Genomic DNA, 17,531 nt, shown 5'->3' on the forward strand with positions numbered 1-17,531 from the left:
CTCGTGAGCTTAGCTCAGTTGGTATAAACAATGCATAAAAATATGCAAGGTCCGGGTTCGAACCCCTGCAAAAAAAAAAAAAAACCAAACACCATTGAAATTGAACTAAGTTGGGTTAAAATACGGGTTGATTTGATTTTAATAACCTTGGTAATTATTATTTATTTACTATTTATAAAAATTAAATTCTCTTTTCTTTTTTGAGAAGAACCAAAATTATAACACTTTAAAATTTCCTCAATTGAATTCACCCATATTTCTAATTTAGTTCCAAATCTATTCTTCACCTTCTCCACTCCATAGTCCACTCCTCTATCTCCCGTCGCTATCACCGTAACTCTTCAAACAAATTCCGCGCTTATAAGGTACCATTCTCTCTGATTCTTCCTTATACCATTTTTTCATTCTCCGTGTTCAGTTTTGTTTCTATTTACCATTGTTATAATCGATCATGCATGAAGCGATTCTAGTTACCTTACTTCTTTTTTCATCTCATCATCACCATTGATTCAGAAACCCACACCTGTAACTTCGTATACTTCATTGATATTCGATTTTTTCTGTTTACTTTGAATTGGTTGAAGTGAATTTAGAAGAATTGAATTATTCTCACTGGAATTGATTTTTATTTTTTATTTTTTTTTTGTATCTAAAAATGGCATTTTGAAGGACACTAGTGTTAGATGCATTTGAAAATACCCTTTTTTGTAAATTATAATTATGTGTAGGTACTTGGTATAATTGACTTGGCTTAGAAGAATAGTGTGTAGTTGTCCATAAGGCCGGCAATGCCGAAATTGTTATACTAGACGTTTTTCGCGGTTACCTGGGTTTGAACCTGGGATCTCCCCTTTGTGTGTCTGTGTGTGAGTTTTCAGGTGATGCTTGTCATTCTGTGTATAAACCAAAAATAATAATACAATGCAGTTGACAGTTGTGAATCGAAACTTGAAAGAATCGGGGTTTTCGGTGTAAATCGTTGTTGAAAATATTTAGGGAGGATGTATAAATCGTCAAATATTAAGAAGGAAATGTTAGAAAGTAATGCATGTGGAATGAACAGAGTTTTAGAGCGTGATAGATAGAGCAGAGAAGAGACTGCCGTGTCAGCAATTGGGGACAAAAGAGTATGAATTAGTAGAGGTTGAAAAGATGGGGAAATGGAAAAAATGATGAGATTTTTTCAACACGATCAGGCCGAGATATATTAGGATGCTTTAATTTTTTGTTATAGGAAGCTCATTTGGATGGTCAAGATGGTTGAGAACACGAAATGATGCAGGAGCATAACAATGAAGGAAATAAAAAACGTTCGGCTTGGTAGCATTTTGGAACAGGCTCCCCCCCCCGGAAGATAGCTTCTGGTAGTGTTTTCTACTCGTTTTGGGTGGTGGGGGGGACCATCAGCGTTTTTCCCAACATTTCAACCCTCACCCCCCACAAAGGCTTGGCAGTAAAAAGAAAAACAGTTAAGATAGTAGACATCTGTAAGAGAATTTTATTCCCTTTAAATTTCTTTTTACTGTGTTCTCAAACGTGTATATGTTATTATTCTCCCCCGATGGTGAACCATCCAATACGAGGAGGAATGGTTCTCAGTACCCTTTCCTCATTTTCTATTCCTTCATGACCTTTTTTCCATTCGCCAAACAAATTATCAGTAAATTTTTAAACTTTGGGAAATAAAAGATGTTTTTTGGGTCCCTGATATGAGGGATCCTTTATTTTTCTCTTTAAGTCAACAATTTCATAAATATCAAGGCAACATCTAATTATATGCTATACCATTTGTTATATATCTAAACAATAATCATATTCATTAAGGATTTAAATGTCATCAAAAACTATACCAACTAAAAATTATGGAAAATTATTTATTGCTGACAGAGTTAAGGAAACTATGAAGGAAAGCTTAAATATTCTTGAACAAATTAAGAATGAAATTTGTTCAATGCCGACATGTGATGGTACTACCTAAGAGAGTTAAAGTTATTATACTTCATTTACTTAATAGTGTATATGGTATAGTTATGTCCTATGGGTAGATATTGAAGATGTTATGGTAAAGTAGTGAAATGTTTTCTTTTTATGGCCTATTCTTTCTCAAGAACTTGAGGTCAAGTTGTTTTACTCAAAGTTTTGTTCTGTTTTTTAAATGAGCCGAACCTGAGGTTTTACATATATACTCCCTCTGGTCACATTTATAAGCAAATATTCCTTTTTCAGATTCATTGAATATCTGATGTATCTGGCTATATCTAAAAAAGGAATATTTGCTTATAAATGTGACCGGAGGGACTATATGTGTGTTGTGCGTGTGTATGCAATTATGTGTTAGTAGTACTATAAGCATAATAATGTGTTAATTATTGTTAACATTTCATTTATTTTTTGTCTGACCAAATTATCTTTTATGAATTATATGTTAGAAAAATTGATTGAATCATAAATACTAACTGAGCTCATTAAGCATAAAGGCTCAAGTAATACACGCATGGGTGTGTTTTACTCAGTTTGAGCCACATGTGAGCTTTGAGATGATTGGTGAATTATTTATATTTATATTTTCAGTTTTTTTCAACCGCTTTATCGAGGAGGATTTTGCTCCCTTCCCTTTGCTATCTTTCTTTTTATTGTGTTCCATTTAAATAAAATCGTTAAAATGTGACCAGAAGCTGCTTGTATGTTGCAGGCACCTACAAAACCAAACCGTATTTTGTCATACTATACATGACAACAGTTCTGCACCTTTTCCCAATATGTTAAGTCAATTACATGGACAAAATGACAGCATAATGTTGGTGTCATTTTGATATATATTGATTTAATGTAGCCTAAAATTCTAACCTACTAAAAATCTAAAATATGCCAGTAGTTAAGTATATAATGCGACACGTGGATCATAAAGATAGAAAAGTGATTTCTTGCACATCTTTATGAAATACATGACTTCATCTCTCCGATTATGCGGAAGAATCTTAGTGTAGGTTATTGAAAATAAGGTGGGACCAGTTGTAGTCTAATTGTAAAAGCCGTGTGCCGGCATATGGTAAAACCTGTGTGCGGGCATATGTAATTGTCAAGTTATTGGGCATCTGAAGACTCGATAAAGCCTTTGCATTAGTTATGCCTCTTTGAACTAATCCCTCTATCACCGCCAGTCGCTCTCTCTCTCACTCTCTGCCCCCCTCTCTCCACCCGCATGTGTTACATCAGTTTCGAAACAACACAGGCAGATACTGCGCGAACAAGTACCTAATCTATGCTGTCCAGGTCAGTATTACATTTTGTTGGAGACCAAATTGCAAATGATGTACGATACCTAGGGTTTGCTTTTTCCCGATCTGAATTGTGAACTTCCGCGATTTGGTTTGTGTGACCTAAATTTTGGTTTTATGGTATTGAATTAAGAATAGTGGTAAGAAATAAGAGCACATTCGTTTCATTTTTTTTGTATGATCTTCTTTTATTGTTTAAAAAAAGATATTTTGCATAATCTTCTTGGTTAGGAAACTCTAGAGCGGACATGAATGCCTGCTAGAGATTCGGTAAAACATTAGATGCGCATTGGTTTTGCCCAAAAATAAAATAAATGATGAGACTACTGATTCTGCAAAAGTCTTATTTTTATTTGGTTAAATGTGTGTGAACCATAGCCGACCCTACTTAGTGGGATAAGGCGTGGTTGTTGTTGTTTGTAAATGTATGTGCACCATGCTTGACTGATAACCCACGAGGGGGACATGGCAGCATCACCTACTAGAATTTCAGGGATGACAAACAGGAAGTTCTGTGCAGTACTAGACAAGTCCAATTTCTTCTCATACGAAATATAATTTACTTTTTATGTTAAAATTTGTAATAACCTTACATAAAATCCACCTAATTAAATGAAAAATTCTTGAGAGTGTATGTATTGTTGACTTTTCCTTGAAGGAGTTGGGATGATTTGACATAAACATGTCCACATCTAGCATTCTACCTTTAATCTCCTGATATACAGATAGAAGGGAAGTGAGTATTTCTGAAGCAATAAAGGGTGATGTCTTTAATGGTTTTGATGTCTGTTATAGCAGTTCTAAATCTCAAACATTGATACAGGGCCCCCTATATTTTTTTAATCTACACCTTTGGGTAATGAAAGATTTTTTGCAACGTTTTGGTTAATTTGAACCAACACTTTAGCTACACCCACACTCCAAGGTTAGGTCGCTCATTAAAAGCTAAGTAGTGAGTGTGTACAAATTTTCTTTTGGAGTAGTTTAAACTTGGTGAAAAGTGGACTTGGTCGGATATAGACACGACTTTGCTATTTTGTTGCTAGGTAAATTATGCATTTCATGCCCAAAACCTTTAGACTGAAGTTCAATCTTCAATGTTAGGATTACATGTAGTGCATATCTGAAGCTTTCTAGAAAGGAGACCAATTCTTCTTTGACTGTACTAGATACAACAATTAAAAAGTGCTCAAAAGCTTGTGCTCTTATCATACAATAAAATATATGATCATTCTTGATGACACTTTCTGCTGTTTTATGTGGCTTTGACATAAGCTAATTGAACTGCATCAGAAGTAAGTAACAGCGAAAAGAAATTTTAAGGAACCTGTACCTCAATCCCTAGTTCTGTAACAATGCAATACAGGAGCAGAGTCAAGGGTGGTGATTACAGAAATGTTGTCATGGAGTAAAGATTGTAACAGTTTAAGGTGTTAGGTGATGACAGATGAGTGGTTTTACATTACATATCTAACACGACACTTCACACAATAGTCTTTTAGTCTCGAAGTGTTGATAATGCCAGTGGTTTTACATTATATATCTAAAACTACTCTTCATGCAATAGTATTTTGCTCTTGAAGTGTTGATAATGCACAGGTCGAGTCATCTTGTGATGAAATTGTGCTTTGAATTAGATGAATGGGTGCCACAAGGATTGAACTCTAGACCACTTGTTCATTAAGGTTTTGATACCATATCTAGGACCAACTATCTCTAAAGCTTGTGAATGGTTTTAAAGTATCTTAACAATGGTATTGGTACCCAAGTGTCAGAGACCTAGTAACTCTCCTATTAAATAGTTCCTACAGGATAGGCCCCTACTTATATCTTCTGATGTATTGTAGGTCTACTATCATAAACCAGCACCAGCTGCTTTTCTTTCCAATGTTAAAAGTAGTGACTATCTTATGCTTACTCATGCATACTGGATCACTGATTACTTGTACTATGTATGCATCCAATTTTTTCTGATCTATTTTGCTGACACATAACTCTTTTGTCAATTTGCAAGAATGATGATTGCTAAGGAAGAACCATCTCGCAGCGGTGAACAGGCAAGCATCAACCACTTGAATGTGACTAGGATTCATGATAGTGTTTTTTTTCTTTCCGACACCAACCTTTTTAATGACAGGATTTGAATAATTTCCATTTATTTGCTTGAACAGATGTTAAACTTGACATCAGCAGTAAATGAATTGCACAAACTCAACTCTCGGGACCTTTATAGATTACTAAAGGATGCTGGAAATTTTTCCGTTGACTACCTTACTGGAAAAAGAGTTCTGCTGAAGGTCGTCTCATTCTTAACATTTTGATTTTATTTTATTTATTTTTATCACTGTTTTTCTTATTCTATTTGTGTACACAGATTGATATGGATAAGCTTGCAAAATCTCTTCCATTGCATCTCACTACAACACTAATTTTTACAAGAAGAGACGAAGCTGTGTTCAAACACGTGTTACGTGGTGTTCGTCTGCTGCATTCTTTATGTGATTTATCCCCTCGGCTTCCTAAATTTGATCAGGTCAGCAGTAATAATCCTTGTGATCTTATTAACATTAATTGCATTTTGCTTCTTGTGGTTTTTTCTTGTGCTTGTTTGCTTTTATTTATGGAAAAAGGCATGTTATCTCAAAGTTGAGTATTATCGAAATTCGTCAAAAGTTTGAATAATATCTTGTGCACTAAATAATAGTCCATTAACCATCAACTGACCCTTATGTTATTGGCAATAGATATTAATGATCTTTTGTGCTATAGCATACAAATTTATTTTGCAGAATAGTAGATTCTGATTTCTGCATGTGGAATATGATTACAGATTTTTCTAGATGATTTTAAAGTGGTGGAACAGATGATAGATTTAGTTTTCTACATGCTTACTATTCTTAGTACCTACAGACAGGTTTTCTTCAGTTCTTATCTCTGCAGTTTAATATATTGAGTTTATATGTACCCTAGTTCTGTACTGTTTATCTGTATTGAGTTTGCACTCGTGCTGCAGGAAGATCGTGCTTTTAGATTTATGTACCTTTTGCATTCTGCTCTCGTAGCAAGCAGCTTACATCTATTAACAGGGTTTATATCGAGACAGTTCCAAGATATTGCCAATGTTTTGCTTGCACACCCGAAGGTACAAGTTCACTTGTACTTGTTGCTTTTGTTGCTAGATTTAAAAGTACCATTGTTAGTGTCCATTAGACATGGCTGGTAGAAAATGATTTTCATAACATATTAATCATTTACATTTTTTTAATCCTTTTTATGGGTAACTATTTAAAATCTTTTTACTTATCTCAAATGTGATGAACTATAAAAAGGGACTTTTGGTGTTAAAAGTTTCTTCTTTATTCTGAAAAGGACATAATACCGGCATATAGAATTGTTTTCCAGTCAGTTAATTATTTTTCTTATATAATCTCTGTTCTGATGATACAAATTCAATGTTATTATATAATATATCACATCTATACTATAGCTAATTATGAACCTTTCTGTGATAGGTTGACATATTTATGGATGCAGCTTTTGGGTCAGTTCGCGTTGTTGTTAGGTGTCTTGAGATTACATTGATAGCTTGCTACAAAGATATTTCCATGGAATCAAATCCTCCGTCTGAACAAGTAGTTTATTTTCTCTGCCAGCAATGTGAGGCTTCTCTACAGTTTATCCACGCATTGTGCCAGCAGAAATTGTTTAAGGAGCGCCTGCTCAATAATAAGGTTTTCCAAACTAGACTTTAAAAATTTGGAGCAAAACATCAAATATGATTAGGGCCTGTTTGGATTGGCTTATTTTTTAGCTTGTGCAAATAAATAAGCTTTTATGTATTATTCATAAGTTTGTCAAGGTAGTTTATGAAACAGCTTATGAAGATACAATTTTTGTTGGCGAGAACTTATGAATTAGCATAAAAGCTTATTTATTTGCATAAGCTATTTTTCATGAGCTCAAAAATAAACAGGCCCTATGTCTTTAAATTTGTGTATCAAAATTTGGAGTAACACACAAGTTTAAATCAAAGTCAATCTTATACTAACAAATAACTTTTAATGGAATGGCTTTCTCATGAAACCCGGTTGGATTATTAAAAGCTCTGTTATACAGGTCTATAAATTTACATTGATCCAAAATTGTTTTATACTCCATTAGATATACCAACTACTGCTCTTCTAATATGTACTTTGTAAATATAAGAGTTGAATAGTTTAAAATGGTCATCTAGTATTACACAACAGGGGTTTACAAATATCTATAAAAGAGAGAATCTCTCAAAATACGGAAAAATAATAATCTAAGGAAACTGTATAAACGTTATTAAATAGTGAGAATAATTGTAATTATGACTATAATCGTCTCTCCCCCCTCAAGTTGGAGCATATATATCATATGCATCCAACTTGTTACATATAGAATTAAAGGTTAAATAGTGTTTTCCCCCAGCCATTTGAGCAAATTCCAGTTTACCCCCTGTAGTATTTTTTTTTCTCTTTCCGGATTCCATCCTTGTAATTTAAACATTCATCTCTTTTAGACCTTTATGCAATCAAAATTAAAGTTACTTTCGCCTCCTGACATTTAGGCGAATTTTGGTTTACCTCCTGACATTTAGGCGAATTTCTTTAAGGTCTAAAAGCAACAAATCTTTAAATTACAAAGGTTGGAATCTAAACTAAATAAATCCTAGGGAGGTAAACCGGAATTCACTCAAATGGCAGGGGGAGAACACCAATTAACCTTATAATTAATTTGAGGTCCCTGTAGAGATTTGGTGAAGATATTGGCGAACTGGTTATTGGAGCTCAATGAAGAGGTTTTAATGATGCCTCAAATGATATTTTCTCTGATAAAGTGACAATCAATATGTACATGTTTTCTCTCATGAAAGACGGAGTTTGAAGAACGATACAATGCATACTGATTTTCACACATAAGTTCCAAAGTATCTAATTCAAAAAAATTCAGTACTCGACCTTGCAACAACAATTTGCTTCTTGCTTTTCCATGAAATTAAATTGCTCTAATTAGAATACAATAACATGTAATAGACCACTCATCACTTACATCACCTGCCCAATTATTATCTGAATATCCAACAATATTGCTGTTACCTCATTCTGTATAAACAAACCATTTCCTAGGTGGCCTTTTAATATACCTTAAGATCCGAACCACTGCATTCCAATGGCTATTACAAGCCCCGTTTAGAAATTGACTCGCAACAAACGCGACATCTGGTTTGGCCATAGTGAGATAATTAATTTTTCCTACTAATCTCTTGTATCGGTATGCGTCAAGACATGACTTCCCCTTATTTGGTAGAAGTTTCACATTAGGTTCCATAGGAGCATAAACTGATTTACAATCAGGCATCTTGTCTCCTCCAAGATGTCAAGAACATATTTTCCCTTAGAAATAACAATGTTTGCCTGTGATTGAGTTACTTCATGGTGCCAACTACTTCATTTGATGAACTTGCTACTTGCAATTTAGAAACTATGAAAGATGAATAGATAATTAATATCATTCTACTTATTTGGTTGGTTGATGCAATGAATTACCCTTTTTACATGCATATTTGAACTAAATGTATGTTTTATTTTTGGTTATAGGAACTATGTGGAAAGGGAAGCATTCTTTTCCTTGCTCAATCTATCTTGAAGTTAAACATTGAATCATCTTTTCCAACTAGGATCGTCGCTGGAATTTCAAGGCTGAAAGCCAAAATTCTATCCATTGTGAGTCATGTGAAAAATCTTACACATATGCCTGATTTTGAATTTAATCTACTACATAATTTGTTAAAATTAGAAGGTAAGTCTTGGCAACTGTTAGGTTGCTGCCATGTTACCTGGTGGTCACATATTCTTGTCATGGAAAGAGTCTTCTGCCATGGGGGTAAGGCTGGGTTTTTGACCTTCCCTATACTTCATGATGGTGGGAATTATGTGCAGCCTGTTTCTTTTTTTTTTCTTTCCCCCTTTTTCCAAATGATGCATATTATGAATGAATAACATTGTCACTACTTACTTTTTGCAGCTGCTGAGTTTGTGTGAAGCAGAAAACATTTCGTTTGTCGATCAAGTGGCCACATCACCACAAAGTTTAGATTTGGCTAAATCTGTTGCAGTGGAGGTTAGTTTTCAGCTTATAGTGTATCCCCGTTAAAGATAACAGTCTCTAGTGTTTGTGTGATTTTGATGATAGTTGGTGATGGGAATTGTTGTCTGAAATAGTTTAACTTTGTTTGAATTGATTTTTGACCTCAACCTTTATTTCATTATTGTTGAATGAGAGAAAATAGAGGCATAATGTTGTGAAAGTGTGTGTTCATCTACACATTGTAGTCGATTTTATATAGGCTTATGGCAATAAATACAAAATAAATACAGGAGATATTGTTGCTATTTACATGATATGATATGTGTATACAATAAATACAAAGATATAATATATTTTCAACATTCCACCTTAAGCTGGAGCTTATATATGCACCCAGCCTTTTACAAAGATAACTGATTTGAGGACCTCCAAGGGATTTGGTGAAGACATCTTCCAGTTGATCATTATAGTCGATTAAACTTGCAGTGTTGTCTCCTGATGCTATCTGATGAAATGACAATCTATCTCAATATATTTGGTCCTCTCATGGAAAACATGATTAGAGGCAATATGCAATGGTGCTTTATTATCACATATTACCGTCATTGGCATAGTCGCTGCAAACTGTAGCTCTTTGAGTAACTGTTTTAGCCAAATAAGCTCACAAGTCACTAATGGCACGCTCTTTATTGGTAATTCTTCTATATGCACTGGGTCATTATACTTCAAAACTGGTACAATTATTTATCTGAAGTGAATTTGTTTCACCTTGAGGACGTGATTCATTTCAAAGGTGGAATATTGATTGATAGACCCAATATTATTATAGGCCAATTATTAATATGGTGGGGAGGAAGTAACATAATGGCTTATTTAGGGGATACTAACCGAAAAGATGGGGCATGAGAAGTATGATGTGGGAAATTGCGGGTGCTGGGTGTAGGGATGGTTCTTATCTCAGTAAGGAGCTTCTCTCCTTGCCATTCTCATTTTTGCGGCTATCTCCATCCATATTTTTTTAATTGTAGTTCCTTACAATTGCTTTTTAATAGGGGTTTATTTCTCTGGTGTAGCTATTTCAGTATTAATATAATCTAGTATTTCCTATTCATATTTTGGTTCCTAACAGTTATTGTTTTGATGATTCAGGTTTTGGACTTGTTGAAGTCTGCTTTTGGAAGAAACCCTGGGTATCCGACTACTACTGATAGAAGATACCCAATTGGGCTTTTACAGATTAATGCAATGCGTGTAGCAGACATTTTCTCTGATGATACATGCTTTCGATCTTACATCACAACTTATTTTGTAAGTTATCATTATGTGAATATTAAGGATAACTTGCTTGGTGTTTTGGAGTTCATTCTGATTTTGCCTCTGAAATGAATTTTGTTGGTGATAATTTTTTTTTCTTCTGAGAAACAATCAGAGGGGTAACCTTGGCGCAACTGGTAAAGTTGTTGTCATGTGACTGAAAGGTCACGGGTTCAAGTCCTGGAAACAGCCTCTTGTGTAAAACAGGGTAAGGCTGCGTACAATGCACCAAATGGTGGGACCCCTTCCCGGACCCTGCATATGCGGGAGCTCTAGTGCACCGGGTTGCCCTTTTTTTTTTCTGAGAAACAATCAATTAATGAACCTTGATTTTTCTGATTGATGACAGTTGATGCATTATCTTCATTTACTTTGATTTGTCAAATGTTTATTCAGCTTTACAAATTTGATTGGATCCTTTGCATGTGATTCCAGACTAAAGTTCTGACAGCAATAATATCAGTCTCCCATGCGGATTTTTTATCCTCTTGGTGTTCCTCTAATCTCTCAGAAACAGAGGAGGATGCAAGTGTTGAATATGATTTATTTGCTTCAGTTGGATGGATTTTGGATAATAGTTCATCAATGGATCTACAGAATCCAACAGTCTTGGAATTGCATATGATACGTAACATCACGCCTTCTGCTTCTTATGCACATAATAGGACATCATTATTAGTAAAGATCATTGCAAATCTTCATTGTCATGTTCCCGGCCGTTGTGAAGGTTGGTCCCTTGCCAACGCTTACTAATGTTTACTATAAATTTGACTGTTTGACAGCTAAATATATTTCCTCAAATGATTTATCATTTATCATTTTAAATTTACTCTGCAGAAAGTGAGAGGAACTTTTTCATTCGAACGTTCCTGGAATGCCTGCAAATGGATCTATCTAAATTGCTGCCTGGGTTTTCTTTCGCATCTGATGCTCCTAAAGCTGCTACTGTTAGCAAGAACCTACGTAATGATTGTTCTAAAAAAGTATTTTTAAATTATCAGCAATATAGTCCTACTACTTACAAGTAACTTTCTTTTGTAGGCTCTTTGTTAAGTCATGCAGAATCTTTGATGCCGAACTTTTTAGATGAGGAGGATGTCCAAATTCTAAGGTAACTTGACCCTCTTTTCGTTCTCTTTGTAATGTTTACTGTAGTAGCCTAATATGGAGCAGTAACTTTGATGGATTGTGTGTTAGCCAAATATATAATGATTCATGTATTATCAGCATGGTGTTAATGGCATCTCCTTATCCTGCTAGAATAAAATTTAAATTTTTCCAAAGTTTTATTGTGGAAAATGGACAAAATTGTTATATCATAAATGACATTGGCAGATGTTTTGACAAGGTTTCAAGCACGGTCCGGAACATAGGTTCATGGCTATGGATTATGTAGTTACCTAGTAAATGTTGTTTGGTAGGAAAAAGGAGAGGTTGTGTAGGCACCAGAGGAAATTGGAAAAACTTCACCGTTCATACTTTTTTTGTATCACTGTTAAACCCTCAGATGTTAGAAGGATAGGATGGGAAATATTGAAAATACATAATGTGGAAGTTATGAGTTTTAGATAAAAGATAAGAAATAATAAGAACTTTGAATATGACAGCGGTGAGCCATTATTGATAATGATTTGATACTGACTAATATTCTGGAGAAGGTCCGGGCAAGCATTATGCTTGAGGGAGGAGTTTATCTTTTGTTTTCTTATTTGCAGTCTTTGCATCCTTTCTGTTTTTCTTCTCTGTTCACAGTTTTGTTTTCTGATTCTAAGGAGCATAGCTCCATATTTTCATATTTTTTCTAATACATATATCTAGTTTGGGCGAAATTGGTATCAAAGCTCAGAACTAAGATCCTTGTCGTTTTTGGTGTTAAAAAACAAAAAAAGGAAGTTGGATCGCAAGATTGGAAGGGATGAGAGGAAAGAGTACGCTGATAAAAATCAATTCTAGTTTTTGATGGAGAAGAAAATGCTTACTGGTGGTTGATTTATATTGAGAAGTATTTTAATGCCATAGAAACTTCAGAGGAGCACCTTGGAGCTGCAGTGAAGGTGGTAATAGAATGAGCTTTTATCTGAAGTCAACAGTGGAGTTTGGGAAATCCAGGGTTTGACTTGGTTGAAAGTTCAGATTGCTCTACTTTGGCAATTTAAGCTATAGTACAGGGATGTTACCAACAATCAAAGAAGATGAATTACCACCGTTGTAATAAGATACATCGAGACTGAGAAATATTGTCCAGGACACGATGATTTTTGTTAATATGTCACCTTGAGGACTGGTGAATTTTTCTGAGGGGATTCTTGTTAGACCCCACAGATGTTAGGACACAATGAGAAATGTTGAAAATACTAGTCAAGACTGAATAACTGTTATCTATTTATGTTAGGAGAGGATACAATACACACACATACACACAAGAACTGTCCTAATCAATCCAAAGATTAAGGGAAGAATCAAACACAGAAATGAAAGTATCCCGTTAATACAATTGTGACAATAATATGAAAAATCCTAATTGAATGATACTCTATTTTACAATATCTCAACAATATTTTAGAACACATGGAAGATTCGGAGCGTGAATTTGTAATCATAGGAAATGAGGTGAGGTGAAGTGGACGAAGAAGGGAGTAAGGCAGGGAATATTTTGGATAAGGTCTGGGCAAGCATTACAGTTAAGGGAGGAGTCCATCTCCTATTTCCTAGTTAGCTGTCTTTACATTCTTTATGTTTTTCTGTTCTGTTTACAGTTTTGTCGTCTGACCGTAAAGAGCATGGTGTCATATTTTCATATATTTCTAATACATATATCTAGTTCCTATTCCTATCAGTCACATTCATCCTTCGTGCTTTAGATGTTCGGAGGAGTGAGGACAATGTCGCAACATTCGATGTAATTTGTCTATCCGCAAAAAGGGAAAAATTTATAGTTGTTGTCTAAGTGTCATTGTTTGTGGATTTGAATCCTCCCATATTGGAATTCAACGTGAGTGGGGTATGATGGAAATCTGACCATTAAAATTCATGATTCAGACAGCTTAATAAACATAGCAGTAGTTTTTGTAGCTTCACGAATCACGACACCCACATTATTGCAAATTGATTTACATATTTTTTGTCTGTAAGACAACTAAGTTGTAAAATTTTAAATAACTGGTAGGTACATGATGTATGGGTATGAATATGACAGTGATATGAATTGACCCATGAATAAGGGTCTGTGGTTTTTCTGGAAGAAGAAATGAACAAGTTGGTTGGAGTGGAAAGAGGGAATACATGGAGGGAATGGGAGAAAAAGGGGGTAATAACAGAAGGGCTATGCGGCAATGAGTGGTGGTGGTGGGGAATTCTAGAATCAGGGAATGAAAGGGAAAATGAGAAATATTAAAAGGGGGTGTGACGTGTACATAGAATGATCAAGCAAATTGTGAACGGAATTTGGGGAAAGGTTGAGTGAAGAAGTTGGTTCTTCTGGAAAGGGTAGTCAAAGTTTCTTTAGTTTGTAATTTTTATTTGTTAGTCTTATAAGGAACATAGCTCCATGCCACTGTCATTTTTTAAATTGTTATACTGCTATATTGAAATTACGCTTTCTTCTCCATTTCAATGTCAATATCGAATTCTGGTCCTATCAAGAACCGCGTAACTAACCAAAGGTAACTCACAACTTTTCAGAATAAAGTTTACATGGTGGGGAGAGGCCAACAATAAAGTCAAATTTTGACATTATAATTTAAATATATACTTGCAAATTTATCTATGGCACACACATGAATTAATGAAAATTCATATTTGTGCAAGCCTTGTTAAAATTTGAAAAATGCTAGCAAGACATTCTCTAAAAAAAACTATTTCTAACACATTCTTTCCTATCGGTCTTAAATTTTTTATTTATTTATATTGTACTTTCATGTAAAAACTTAATATATTTCAAATTGTTTGCAGGGTGTTTTTTCGCGAAATACAAACACTATTTACTTCTTCTGGATCTGGGGGAAATCGTGTTCAAGTAAATCTTTTTCTTTGTATCTGAGCTGTTAAAGTCATTTGTTTCTAGTGTGTTTTCTTAAAAACTTTTTGCTTCTGTTTTGCTGGAGAAATCCAGGATAGGAAATTTGAGGAATCATTATCATGGGATAAGTTTTCTAAACTCATCAACAAACACTATCAATCACGTGCAAAGTTTTTATGAACTCAACAAGAGATTGTATTGTATGCCTACTTGTTTTTTTTTATATTTATGATAGTTATTTTGCCGATGCAAATATAATTAATATCAATCTATCTTCGGAACTAGGAAAAACCTTTAAATGTTAAATATCAAAGTGAATTATCATATTGTGTTATTTGGTTACTTAGGTTTAGCTTGTCATCTAGGTAATGTCTTGAACAATAAAGTTTGATTTCTTGTAGGAGGCTCAGAGTATAGGGATCTTCTCATCACCTTTACAAGTAAACGAACCTGCTGAACTTGATAAGGTTGGTAACTTGAAGGAAGGAATGTCCGATAATTCTGCATTTCCAAGCATAGGTCAACATAATACTAGAGTTGAAAACACAAATCTTGGCGACGACTTAAATAGGCAACATCAGGTAGGAGGTAAAGGTATGGCTAGCAACACTGTGTTAAGAGGAGTAAGAGATACAGACAAGGATGCTCAGAAAGCTGAAACAAGTGGTTCAGATACTAGTTCTGCAAAAGGAAAGAATGTCCTTAATCATGCAGATAACGGCGAATCAGAATCAATGAAGCGTCTTGGAAAGATTGTAGTTGATGAAACTCCGGACGATGAAAAGGTTCAACCTCTACAAAAGAGAAAACGAAAAAGAACTGTGGTAAATGATAAACTGGTGGAATTGATGGAGAGCGCACTCTTGGATGAGCCAGATATGCAGCGAAATGAGCCAGAGGATGAAAAGGTTGAACCTCTACAAAAGAAAAAAAGGAAAACTATAATGAATGATAAAATGGTGGAATTGATGGAGAGGGCACTCTTGGATGAGCCAGAGATGCAGCGAAATGCAGCGTCACTTCAATCATGGGCTGAAAAATTAAGTCACCATGTATGTAAATTCAGCTAAACCGACAATTAATATTGACTAATTTTCTTCTCTAAGACATTCCTGCTTTATGTTTTCCAGGGTTCTGAAGTTACACCCTCTCAGCTTAAAAATTGGTGAGATTACTTCTTCCTTCTTCTCACTTTAAGTATTTATTTGCAGCTTCCGGACATTGGTATGTCAATTCAATTTATTGTCAATTTGATTTGTTGTTGAATTTCATCTCTGCTATATCAGGTTAAACAATCGAAAAGCTAAGCTAGCCCGCACATCTAAGGATAGTTCAACGCCAGATAAGCAAAAAGGGCCAGTAAGAGTGTCCTCCGACTCACCTAACAATCTTGGTGAGCAAGAAAATATCTTAATCTCACGAAAATAACGTCTGGTGATAATTGCGAACCTTAACTTGCTGAATTTGTCGACGCAGGTCCTCTAGAAGTCGTTCGTTGCAATGTTGGTCAAAGTGCTGTGGTTGTAAATGTGCGTGGAGAGGAGATTGGTAAAGGAAAGGTACTTCAGGTGAATGGCAAATGGTATGGAAAGAGCTTGGAGGAATTAGGGGTCTATGTTATGGATGTTTATGAGCTATATGCTGACAAAGGGATGAAGCTACCTTTCCCATCTGAACTTACTGGTACTTCATTTGCAGAGGCTGAAAGAAAGTTAGGTGCCATGAGAGTGTTGTGGGATTCGCGCCGAATTCTTGTACTGCAGTCTTGCTGAGCTCAAATGCTCAATGATGGCTGCCTGCTAGCTTCAACTAGATTCAAGGTGTTACAAATACCAGCAGTTACCCCATACAAACAACTTTTCTGAAATGCAAAAAAATCATTGACTTAAAAACAAAATATGAAAAATATAAATTGTATGAACTATGAAACTTTTTAATTTTGAAAAAAATTCAAAATTGGTTGAATTAATTGAAATTAGTTTGATAATGAATTTCTAGGATCTAGATTCCCTAAAGTAAAATTATCATGTAGTAGTCAATCTCAACCATTGATTTGAGATGGCACAGTTTAGATTACACACTCTAAATTAATGTTAAATGATCTTGACCATTAATTTAAGATCAGACAGTCGAGATATGTATCTTCGCAGCAAGGAAATCCATATTCAATTTTCCAATGTCTGATTATGTGTATTGAAGAAATTTAAATGATCATTTAAAGAAAATGCAAATATTATTTTTTTTTATTATTGTTTTCATTATTGAATTGACAATTGGATGTGGTGTAAAATTTAAACTTTTTTGACCGGGTAAAGTAGTTTTAAATTGACAAAACACCTTTACATCAAATAACAACACAACCACGTTTCATGTTTTTAAATGTCACTTCTTTTTTGTAAAAAAAAAAAGTCACTTTTTCTTTGCAATTATTTAACGGTAATAGGAAGCAAAATAGGTAAATGAGAATTTTTTAATTAAAAATAAAAATAATAAATAAATACAAAATACATTCTCAAAAAAAACGAACCCTCCTCTTAGGAAAAAAAGAAAGAAAGAAAACAAACCCTAAAATATCACATTCAAGTTCAAAAAGAAACATTTATACCAACAAAGATTCTTGGAAACGTTGAAGACATTACAAATATTGCTAATTAGTTTTTATTTTAAGGAATGCTAATTAGTTTTTATGTTCCATGCAATGTTTTCTCTTTGGTTAAACTCTCAGGTCACATCCCATTCCATTGAAGAGAGTAATAAGTCTTCTGGTCTCAAATATCAACACAATTATTTAACACTTTAAAAAAATTGAT

General features: G+C 34.5%; 1 protein-coding gene across 2 annotated transcripts; it reads left to right on the forward strand.

The window, feature by feature from the left end:
- Positions 1-249: 249 nt before the first annotated feature.
- On the forward strand, positions 250-16,898 carry LOC146930566 (nodulin homeobox-like). Of its 2 annotated transcripts, XM_085702048.1 has the most exons (19): positions 250-365; positions 2,693-3,273; positions 5,293-5,335; positions 5,450-5,575; positions 5,653-5,811; positions 6,109-6,192; positions 6,292-6,420; positions 6,791-7,009; positions 8,900-9,025; positions 9,327-9,422; positions 10,539-10,697; positions 11,139-11,430; positions 11,541-11,666; positions 11,745-11,814; positions 14,655-14,718; positions 15,123-15,773; positions 15,852-15,886; positions 16,008-16,114; positions 16,198-16,898. In XM_085702048.1, the coding sequence occupies exons 2-19, from the start codon at positions 3,263-3,265 to the stop codon at positions 16,491-16,493; spliced, it is 2,793 nt and encodes a 930-aa protein (XP_085558174.1). In that variant the 5' UTR covers positions 250-365; positions 2,693-3,262; the 3' UTR covers positions 16,494-16,898. The 2 variants fall into 2 exon arrangements, with proteins under 2 accessions (XP_085558174.1, XP_085558176.1); XM_085702050.1 differs by lacking the exon at positions 2,693-3,273.
- The last annotated feature ends 633 nt before the right edge of the window (positions 16,899-17,531 follow it).

This window comes from Medicago sativa, chromosome 4 (genome assembly GCF_051527215.1).
Source record: "Medicago sativa cultivar Bolivia chromosome 4, Bolivia_mono, whole genome shotgun sequence".
Classification (NCBI taxonomy): Eukaryota; Viridiplantae; Streptophyta; class Magnoliopsida; order Fabales; family Fabaceae; genus Medicago; species Medicago sativa.

What these genes read in the sequence shown, in the direction of transcription:
- LOC146930566 (XM_085702048.1), top strand. An exon ending in TTCTTAGTACCTACAGACAG is followed by an intron (nt 6,193 to 6,291) that starts GTTTTCTTCAGT and finishes CTCGTGCTGCAG; the next exon opens with GAAGATCGTGCTTTTAGATT. An exon ending in CTGGGGGAAATCGTGTTCAA is followed by an intron (nt 14,719 to 15,122) that starts GTAAATCTTTTT and finishes GATTTCTTGTAG; the next exon opens with GAGGCTCAGAGTATAGGGAT.